The 11,099-nt window shown below is 37.6% G+C and overlaps 1 protein-coding gene across 1 annotated transcript in view; it reads left to right on the top strand.

The window, feature by feature from the left end:
• LOC131893341 (G-protein coupled receptor 54-like) overlaps positions 1-11,099 on the top strand; it is a 26,483-nt gene that overhangs the window by 13,770 nt on the left and 1,614 nt on the right. Inside the window, exons 4-5 of the mRNA XM_059243340.1 lie at positions 6,417-6,564; positions 10,762-10,883. Of these exons, the coding sequence (XP_059099323.1) occupies positions 6,417-6,564; positions 10,762-10,883 (270 nt within the window). The remainder of the gene's footprint in view (positions 1-6,416; positions 6,565-10,761; positions 10,884-11,099) is intronic.

Raw genomic sequence — 11,099 nt, 5'->3', positions numbered from 1 at the left:
AAAGTTTCGCAAAAAATCCCTTGTGGTCTCTTGTCATAGAAATGGAATATTAACACGGTTAACAGCATCGTTAAACACACCTAACTAATAGAGAGGTCAATGGAGAGAAATGGCACTTCAAAATATTTTTTGTATCAGTTTTGCATGCCATGGAATTTTATTTTGGCATGCAATATTCAGTTCGTAATTTTATTCAATAGTGAGTTACGAATTATGGAAGATTGTGGGATAATGGTATTGAGACATATTTCCCCAGAGTTCTACCTAACAGCTATTGAAGCACCTTGTTCCATGAAGAAAGACTCCTTGAAGGTTTCTTGGGGAAATCATAGTGAAACGAAGATGTTGGCAAGTTACATGCTCATCTCAAGATCTTGTTCATCGTTGAGAGTTATTATCTAAGCAGTAGTTGTTAGAATATAAAATCAAGATTGTATTGTACTCATTGAGTGATGTGCAAAAGTTAAGATCTAGTTGCCAACTCCGCATCATTGGAATCTGTGTGGAAGCATTATCTGTTGGGACATTTCAGCAGAGCAAGTTATCTTTCACGTCTTAAGTCAAACTATGCCTTCAAATGGATTCTATTTAATTCAAATAAAATCTACTATATTATCGCTTTCGCTTTGTTGGTAAAATCTTCAACCTTTATGGGCTTTTGACGCAGCGTTGAAACACGACTGAAATTAAATCAATTTGAATTATTGGCAATGTCATATTTGTCATACACCATCCTATGATCGAATGATCTACCCACAATATCTAGAGAAATGCTCTCAAAGCCAAAGTTCTTGAGAAACCAATCAATAAACGTACTTCATGGCCAAACTTTAAACGACAGCTTTCCTTCCTTGTCTTTGCTAAGTGAACAAGTAAGTATTTGTCATCTTGAGCATGAAGTCCGTGTCTTGAGATAGACAAGCTCCCAAGCGACTAAGCCAATAACCATGGGTTGTAGGTAGAGCCCTTCCTCTCCAATCAACTCTGCTTGGTTCGATCCAAGGCTAGGCTAACCGAGTGCAAGCTTCTTAGCAGTATTTAAATCACACCACGAGTGGCTGCTTTAAATAGTATGTTAAAAGGGTAAAAGAAGCGAATCTGCAGTCATTCGCCAGGGTTAGATATGAATTGATGTTGGAGATGTGATGACGGAGCAAGAGTATCACTTTAATTGTATACCCATCATCAGATAATAGAAGACGAAACATAGAAAGGGGAAAATGAGTTTTTGTGGTTCTTGAGCGAAATGCCAAGACGCGTCAGACGCACCTCTTTAGACAAAAAGGTTTCTATTCAACAAAGTATGGCAAATCGTTGGCAAGGAGAAGGGGATATATACATAGTATCAGACCCTGACATACATAATCGCTTCTAACGTTCACAATGAGGGCTGAATTAACTTTAGACATTCCAGACAAACGCTCTTGGCTCCAAGCAATCTACTCTAATACACATCAATTAGCAAGTATCACAGAATTGAATAAATGCTATGAAGTCAGATCGGGAATGGCGTTTACACTTCAGTCAGTTAAGTTAACTTACGTAAGTTAAGTCTTCCAGTAAGTTTATTTTCATGTTTCCTCTCCTGGAATGTATGTGGCTTTGGTGTTAGAAATCCTCATATAACCCAGTGCAGTTTAAATCGAGATTGAGCATCCCATAACGTGAATCATGATAGTTCCCTGTACAATTAAGATAAATAACGTAAGACGTTCGTTGACGCCAAAGAGCCGATGCCAAATTCAATAATAAGGATTCGCCTTCAAAAGTGATTGCTTGAGTCGAGATAACTACAAGTTTCATTCAAAAGAACCAGACATCATAAAGCAGTAGTCGTGAAGGACGCTTCAACAACATTCCTTTCATCTTTAAAAAGTTTCTGTAATGACTACGTTCATTTCATCTCTTGGAAAGGCATGGTGAAGGACCAAAGTCTACATTTTGATCAAAAGAAACAGTTCTGAACTTCAGAGTCGTAACTTATAGACAAAATAAATCCACTGAATGAGTTTTCTTTATGTTCTTTTCCTTTCTATACAAAATTCTTGTCAGAACATTAGAAATTCGGGTTCTCAATAAAGAAATTTTAACTTTGCCGTAGCCTTAACATCCTTGTGGTTACTAGAGAGCCACTATAATAGAAGAGTACGCGCATGAGATTTTTGGTCCCAAAACGTCGCTTCCATTGTACTGTGGTTCTTCAGTTCACCCCAAGGCGGCTTTTCCTGTGTTATATATTTACTTCATTGTTGTTGAACTCAGCAAGAAAATAAATCGGGTGCAACACTTTTTTAATTTTTAGTCTCTACGACCGTAAAAAATAATAATTTAGCTGATTCGGAAGGTTCAGATTCACAATTGATGCAACCTTAGCCCTTGATTGGCAAAAGTGATGCCTACATTTTGTTAAACTACCATTTGCCAAGCTTCAACTTAAGGTAGAGCTAAGTGCAATTTCATTTGTATTTATTTCTTTCGTTTAAAAACGTCAAGTTTATAGAATTGAGAGTGAAGTAAAAATTGAAAGTGGTGTTAAAAACATGAAATAACAAGAATATTGGCATTCAAAAACATGCACCGATACGAATTTGGCAATCCTGAATGGGCGGACACAAAATACTTCAGACAATTCCAACGCACCTTCAGGCCTCCATCCCTGCATTATGCGTCAGACCAGGGAGGTAACATTAGGTTAAATCAGGTCGCGTTTGATTACACATTTGAATCAATACTCGAAAACTTTGTTTGATGAATAAATGTAGACAAGTAAGCCAAAAAAGGATAACACAAACGTATTTAAAATAGGCTCCAACTGTACATAAAATCTTTCACCATCATCATAATAGACAGTCTACAAAACTATATACAGTCACCCTTTTGTATCGCCGTTTCTGGCTCATGTGCGTTGAACTTAGAAACCTTTGATTTGCCTTCAGGATTGCCAAAGTGAACTCCAAACATGGCCCAATTCATCTCAGAAGGGGGCGATGAAACTAGTCATGCAGATCATCCAATTCATTTAACAATACGCACACAAAAATATTTCGGCAATGAGTTCCTTACTGCATCCTGGCATTAGATACAAAGTCTTGACATTTGCTATGACAATGTTTTAGATTGTGGCATCCCTGTGAACACAGCCGAAAGCAGGGTTGCGTTATCAGGGATTGTCAATCTTCCGGCCCGACTAATTTGTCATTTAAAAGGCCTTAAAGACTATAGATGGTTTTTTAAATGCACCCGATTCATTCTCTTGCTACGTTTTACAACAATGAAGTAAATACATAACACAGAAAATGCCGCCTTGGGGGTGAACTGAAGAATCACAGTGCAATGGAAACGACGTTTTGGGACCAAAAATCTTATGCGCGTACTCTTCTACTATAGTGGCTCTAGTGGTTACAATAAGCTTGAAAATGACAAAAGAACATCTTTGAGTCAGTATGATATATAATCTCAAACCCGTGAGATCTAGTCTTTGCAGAAAAGAACTCGCCACAAAGAATAAACTGCATTGTCAATGCATCAAAGCCTTTATTCAAAACCATCAAGTATATTCAAATAAGGTCGACCTACTTAATTATTACGTTCCTGTTAAGAGTGTCAGATAAAGCACACCTATTATTTTTAAAAGAAGACGCCTATCTGTCTTGACAAGGATCTCTCAAAAATTTCCAACCTTCTGAACAAAACCTACTCTCTTCACTTCTTTCACAACGACTCAAAGAGTCTAGATCTTTAGATCTCAGTTGAATCTGGTTCCTTTCTTCTTCTGACAAACCATTCATGAACAAGACAACTCAAAACTCGTCGAATAATGGATTTGGTTTAGCCTTGCCAACCAAAAATGGCATCAGTACACTAGTGGATAATTTGATAAGACGATCACAAACTCAGTCGAACATGATTGACGTTGATTTGATAACCGTAAATGGTACTGAAAATAGCTTCGAAAGTTCCACTTTCACTTTGCGGTACACTGCACATTTTGAGACGCCTTGCTAATTATTGGGATTTCTTTCAAATGAAGGATTGCCGTGGGCCTTCATTCAGCACAAAAACACACCATTCCACGATTGAAGCGGGAATGTTCCCTCTAGCTCTGGGAATTCTCTGCCTCACTAACATTCCAACTACTGAAGGAACATGAAGATAGACCTACAGTAAAGTACAATTTGTGCTCAATTTCCATTTAAGTCAAAGTCTTAAGGAGCCTTCAATAACATGCTATGAATTTCAGTGCCCTCATATTTCGTTTGTGGTGTATTGGATGAGTTAGAAGAATTCATCCATGTTCTCTTTTTATCAATAGCCCTTCATTCGTTCACAGAGTGGCAATTTCCTTTTTCTTTTTTTCTAGACATTGAGATATGACGAGTATAAGTGGTTGATTGATTTACTGAGTGTCTACATTGCACACATACAAAGGCTGAGGCAATATCGACAATCCTTTTGAAAAGAAACATATCATACATGCCGATTTTTTATACCCTTGTTCTTGTCACTAACCTTGAATCGAAGGACGAGGTCCAAGTAGGACGGGTAGTATGAAAAATGTAAAAAAAATATCATAGTTGAAGCAACGAAGGTCATAAATAGGTTTCGGACAAAAAGGTTATGGGATAAATATTGTGACTTAAAAAAAGAAGGTTGAAAATAGTCACCCCGAAGATAAAAGCAGAAGTTTTTGGACCAATTGCGATATGCTGTATCTTTTGACTACTTTCACTTGCAAAAGTCAGAATACTATTTTTTACAGGTGTTGTGGAAAATTATTCCCCCAAAAATCTTGTTGTCATAGAAAAACTCCAGAGGACTCAACTTACGTCAGTGTCGACTGATGGAATTTATACAAATTTAGATTGGAAAAAAGTGGACATGGTCATTCACATCCAAGTCAAAGGCAAATATCAAGATGTTCGTTTTAAAGAAAGTTTGACCGAGCGTCAATTTTCCTTATGCCTGTGTATCTGAACTTTGCATTGAAAAGCGACATGTTTTCTAAAAGTATTTATTTTCTAATGACAGCCGCCAAGCCTCTATATTTGTAATTTGCAATAAGTAACTTTTGCAAAGAATTCGAATACATGAATAATGAATTTATTATGAAATAAAAAATGTAGTAGTGACTTAAAAATGACGCAATAGGCACACTTTTTATCATCCAAACGTTAAAACAGGTTATAGACAGGTAAATGAAACATTTCGAATAATTTGTCTCCTATAGAAGCAAAATGATAAATGATATTGTTTTAGGCGAATTACCTAAAAATCCAAGGCCTAGTCATAAATAACTGTACACTGTACCCTCTCTTTGATCTATCTCAAAGCATGTTTATTACCCACGCCACGTTTTCCTTAAAACTGACAGCTGGGTGATTTATAAGCTCCCCAAGGGCGTCGTCCAAAAGATTTGAGTGATTTGCTGTTTCCGTGTTGGAACGTTCCATTCGGGCTTTTTTGTTTAACAAAGTGTTAGAAGCGCTAGATGAAATGTCGACAGAAATCGGTTCAAGTTCTTCCAAACACGAAAACAATGGGGAAAATGCAGTTGTTCATCAAGATTGGCAAAAAACATTCTTTCGAAAATGAGTTGCGGATTTGACACTTAGAATAGGAACGTGGTTATTCATAGTTGTTTAAGACTTCAAAAAAATACCAGGGGTATTAAGGTATTAAGGTATGTTTTGGAGTAGATTCTTTGGTCAATGCGAACCAATTCATCGGAAGAAGACTCATGGCTATTTCAGATTTGGAAAATTGGCAAAAGAATCCTCGCTCATTAGACCTTTTATAAGCAATACCAATGTCCAGAAGAATCGATTAAATTGCTTAAGTATATTTTCCAAGGAATAAGAGAGCTTACTTCTGACTTCATGGTCTGGCAGGAGGCCCAAACTTTGAAGAGATTTACTCTTTTTAGGGACTTTTCAACCGCCTCTGGCGATTATTCGCTCAGTAATATCAAATGATAATTTTTCAACTGCTATTCTTTGGCGCAATATTTGATCCACCAGCGAACAAGAGTAAGGAGATCTGGCTTGCCCTTGTATATTTGGTTAGGATATTGAAGTACTGGTCCAACTCTGATTCAAAAGTCGTTAAATGTGTCGGAATCGGCCTTTAAGGCAGTTGGCGGGTCCACTATCTTTTATTTCTACATTCAAAGAGAGGAAGGCAGCAGACTGAATGAAGTGATGGCGAAGAGTGATGATGCAGCTAATTCATTTTTTATGCCAAAGCAACCCACAAATGTTTATCTTGCTCCTAAGCTTGCCCAAGCTCGTTTCTTATTAAGTATAGAGGAAAGCATTTTTTCTGGAAGTCAGAAGAGATGTTCTGAAACCGATCAATTTGCTCTAGCTTTTGTATAGTGCCAATGAACTGACACACAATTTGTTCTGCTCTCTTTTCAGCTTAACCCTTTCTCTTGGAGTCGTTGGGAACCTTCTGATCATTTGGGCCATCCTTGGATACCGAAAGATGCAGACACCCACTAATATATTTTTGGCCAGTTTAGCCATGGCTGACCTCCTCCTTTGTGTTATATGTATCCCAGTGAAGGTAAACAACAAACACGTAAATTCTTGACCAAATAGTTTACAAATTTGCGGGTTGTAAGTTTAGGACAAAGAGACATGGAAATGTTGATGACATCATCTCAATCTTACTGGAGATCAATGGCCTACCATTCAATATAGTAAAAGTAATAAAACAAAAGAAAAAACGAATAATAAGTGTCCGAAAAATCAATTGCAACAATACAAAATTGGATCTCAAAAACATTCATGTTGAAAGTACAAATGACACATAATTCACAATACAAAGTTCTATGAATAGTTTCTTTCAAAGAGTAACGCCCAAACACTACAATTCAATCTTTTTAGAAAAAAAAGTCTCAAAAGTACAAGTGACCTCCCAAAAACATTTGCTGACGTCATCAGTCAGCTGTTGCATCAAGTTTTGAAGATGATAGGGGTTGTCCTACACCTTAGAAGAAAACCAAAGGTTTTGTCGGGGCTCATTTTGAAACAGCCTGTTCCTCTTTTTACTCTTAACCTACAAGAACAATACTTAATTGGGAATCGACTTTCTATAGCCATCCTACGCTGCCCGAAATATGGTTTACGTTCTGCACTAACTTTGCGAGTTAGCCTCGACCAAATATAGGGCCGATTGGGTCGATTTATCTTTTTTAAATTATGCTGCGTTTGAGTGTTTTTAGCTAATTCTATCAAAATCTTTTGTTTAATTAGTGACCCAGGTCACAAATTGTCCCGAAAATAAATTGGATTCAAGGCATATAACGAGTAGTTTTTTTTCTGCCGTGCCTCTTCCCTATTTCGTTTGGGCTGTGTGACGTTGAAAACAATGTCACCTATTGATTTCGGTGTTTGTAAACAAGTTCAGTTGTCGAGTATTGCCGATAAATAGCTAAGGATGTGCCTGAGCTTCAGGCAAGCGAACCTAGGTTTTAAACGTCTGGCTCATCTAATAACCCAAGAATTGACAGTTGAAGCCACAGATGACATATTGATGGCTTGCCATAATTAAGGACAAAGTCTCTTTTTGAATTGTTTTGGCAACCCGATTAAAGGGTAAATTCATATTTGTAATTATAAAATTACTTGTTGGAATTTCGTTGAAAAGCTTCTTTAGCCCCCACATAGTATCTTGAAGTCGGGATGAATGAGAGTAAATCCTATGAAATCGATAAGCATCTTCTGAGCAATCGAAATATTTTACCGTAAGAAAACGACCTGTTTCTCCACGATTTTTCCAGATTTGAAAGGAATATGACTTTTTGCGTTGTTTTCCGTCGGAACGTTTTATTTCACTTATAAATCGTTTTACATTTCCTTGGAACTCGGAAACGCTCAAAATACACAAATTATCGGGCTCATTGATACCATTTGGACTTTGGTGATGTGTTAGGACAAAGGAATTCCACCAAATTTGCCAATCTCCCCTCGGCATTGGAATGTGATGAATGTATTGGAATTTGGAACTGAATACCAGAGAGAATGGCTGAAATGTAGGCCGTGTTCATTTGCTGAATTTATAGCCGAGACAACTTGGGGACTGGGAAAACTTGGATATTATTCAGGCTCTAAATCAGAATCCCCGATGATATACGACGGGGTTAAGTGGACGTAAATCCCCGAAGATAGCCCTTATCTGATGCAAACTTGCCCTTTTTACGTGGTTGACTCTCCAATCGTATCTTCTAGAAGTACTTGTTGGAACGCCAGCTGAACATTGACAAAGTAATGAAAAGCAAAAAAATCACATTTTCTTTAAAAAGGTGTTAGTTTCTTTTGTCTGAGGCAAACCTTCAGAGACACTTCTCTTTTATTCTCTTTGTTTTTCGACTGAAGGCGAGCACTTCAGAGCAAATTCTGAACCAAAAACAGTAATTTCAAAAAGAGCTTGTTTTTGTTTGAGACTCAAGCCTTTGGCAAAATTGCTCATATTCGTGAAAGGTGTCTCAAAATGAACTTGTTCCATTCATTTTAGGTATCAAAGGAAACCTCAGATTTAGAAATGTACCTTAGCCTAGCCAAGGATACTTGTAACAGGAGGATTGGACATGGCCATTGGCGAAGCGAGGCTACTTTGTGATAACAATATTTCAGCTCATCAAAAGTTACAAGAGATGCTACCATTCGGTATGAAAAAGTGATTTAAGAGAAAAGAAAAGTACTTTCAAGATTCAAGTTTGAGCTATTTTCCTTTTGATGAAAATGTCCAAAGTTTCTAATTTATGTAGTAAAAAGTCTGGAGTTTTAGGAATAGGAATCTATTAATTAAATAAATGGTGTGCTGTTTGGCCTCAAATGGCAGTACCCTCCTGCTTGTCTCCTTTTATGCATCCGTTAAAGAGTTGTATCAAAGAGTAAAATCGGCCTTGCTCCGCCGATGTCCAATCCTCTAGTTAAAGGTCTCTCTGGCTTAGCAAAGATTATCTCCCAAATAATGTGATAGCATCAATTTTACTTTCTGCGAACTCTCAACAGAAACCGAAAGTGCTCAAAATTCAATGCTTTACTGACAAGATTTTGAATGCATAATAATAAGAGACATTTTCTAATTTTCAAGTGCTGCAAAAGATAAGTGTGCAACGACCATAATAAGATGGAATAAGAGATGATGGTCAAAGTTTCATCGTTCATTAATGGATGAGATGATTGGTCAATCTGTTTCGGTGAAACTTGTCCACATTGCAGAATTGTTGGAAGAAGACTGATTTCCGTGGGAAGTACTCTGGTTTTATTCGAGGATTGCATGTTCCACGATATTGAGCGATCACCATTAGTTCTCAATGGGAGAACATTTTAGACATGCATGGTGGGATTATTTCCCTATTTCCTTTGTTCGTCCAATTATTGGGGGAGGAAATTCAGGACCTTTGAGAATATGGTACATATAATTCCTAAAAGATCTTCCGTGTTTATGAATCTAGAGCTCCCAGTTAGATCAAAATGACTCTGTCATAGCATTGCCAGGCCAAGGGTATAACAGGCTTTGTTTTTTTGGTCAATATGTCGATAAATGAGTGGCGTTGCATCATTTATTTTCTGATTGATAAGGAAAATAGGAAACAAGTTTAAAATCTTGCATTGAAACCTACCTAATGGGGGCCAAATAGTCAAGTTCAATGAGAGGTAAGCATCACGTATACTCAAGAAAAATGAAAACCTCGTCCAACTTGATAAACAGACGGCAATTGGTTCAAAGTGAAAAATGATGGATTCAAATTTGGCGCCTTCTTTTTTGTCTTTCATCCGAAGGAGACAATTGAAAAGAAAGGGAAGCAGGGTGAAAATAAGTTTGTTGAGATGGTCTACTGCAGCCGAATCGGTAGCCATGGAACAGTGCAACTCCAGCCAACTGAAGGCAGCGCCTCCACAATCAGAAACCATGCCCTTAGGGCCTTTCGGCTCTCAACCATCCGTTCTAAAAGCTGGTCTGAAGTCTCCTAGCCTTGCTTCCACTGTGAAGGAGACAAAACCTAAAGAAGACTGACTTGCACTTTATAGTTTTCTGATCTAATAAGATAATCAATACATGCAAGACAAAGGAATGCAAGTTTTATCTCAATGGCATATTGACCAACCTGCCTTTTCATAATAAGTGGCGGTAAATGGTTTACTTGAGTATTGTCGTCACTCTTTATTCATGTCCTTTCAGCTGAAGCTTTTTTGGTGGTAGTTTCGAAATAGTTCACACGCCGCCTTTGCGTGGATCTGACAGGGTATCGAATATTGGTTCCACCATCCGAAATCGAAGGCTTTGAGAAGCGAAGGCGGATTCAAAGATCCTGCTTATTCTTTGGAAGTACTCCAAACTTGTTTCGTCCAATAGTATCCAGATGCATATTTCCGTTCTGAAATTAGGGCATTGTCGAAAAACAGATGCAATCTTCGATCCTGTCACTTTGGCTTACCTAACAGGCACATTGACATTGTCAATATGGTTATATATCAGTCACACAGTGATGCATTCGTTTTCCTCCTTGACTAGGGAAATTCACAAGCTCATTGCTTACAAAAGGAAGACCTGTTTCTCATTCTTGTATTATGTTTTGGAAAACCTATAGTTGAAGACACATTTGCCATGAGTAGACTCCAAAGGAAAAACGAATGGCAGGGATCTTTCATACTTTACAGATAGACCCCTGAATGATTGAATGAGCTTACGGAATCAAAGCGATCCGTCATTTTTACCATTTCATGGCAACTTTTCTTTCTCTCTTTTCAGTTGGCTGAGCTTTTCTCGTTTTCGTGGACTTTTGGTCTCTTTTTGTGCAAGTTCGTGAACTACATGCAAAACGTCTCGGCCATCGCATCCGTTATCAACCTCACCGTGATGAGTCTTGAAAGGTAACATTATCATAAAAAGTTAATAATGACAATCAGAAACCGATTTTGGTTCAACCCAAGATGAAACAAAGTATTGGCCATGTTAGATATAAGGTACCTTTATTGGAGCTTGTTGTAAAGGTTGGTCAATAATGGACTTTTCAGAAGTGAAAATGTGCGACATGGAATTTTGATAAAAGCAACATGCTTGCAAGTATTTTCACCCCAAAAATGTCA

Source organism: Tigriopus californicus, chromosome 2 (genome assembly GCF_007210705.1).
Source record: "Tigriopus californicus strain San Diego chromosome 2, Tcal_SD_v2.1, whole genome shotgun sequence".
Lineage (NCBI taxonomy): Eukaryota > Metazoa > Arthropoda > Copepoda > Harpacticoida > Harpacticidae > Tigriopus > Tigriopus californicus.
The sequence above is the reverse complement of the archived record's forward strand: the minus strand, read 5'-3'. Positions and strand labels throughout refer to the sequence as shown.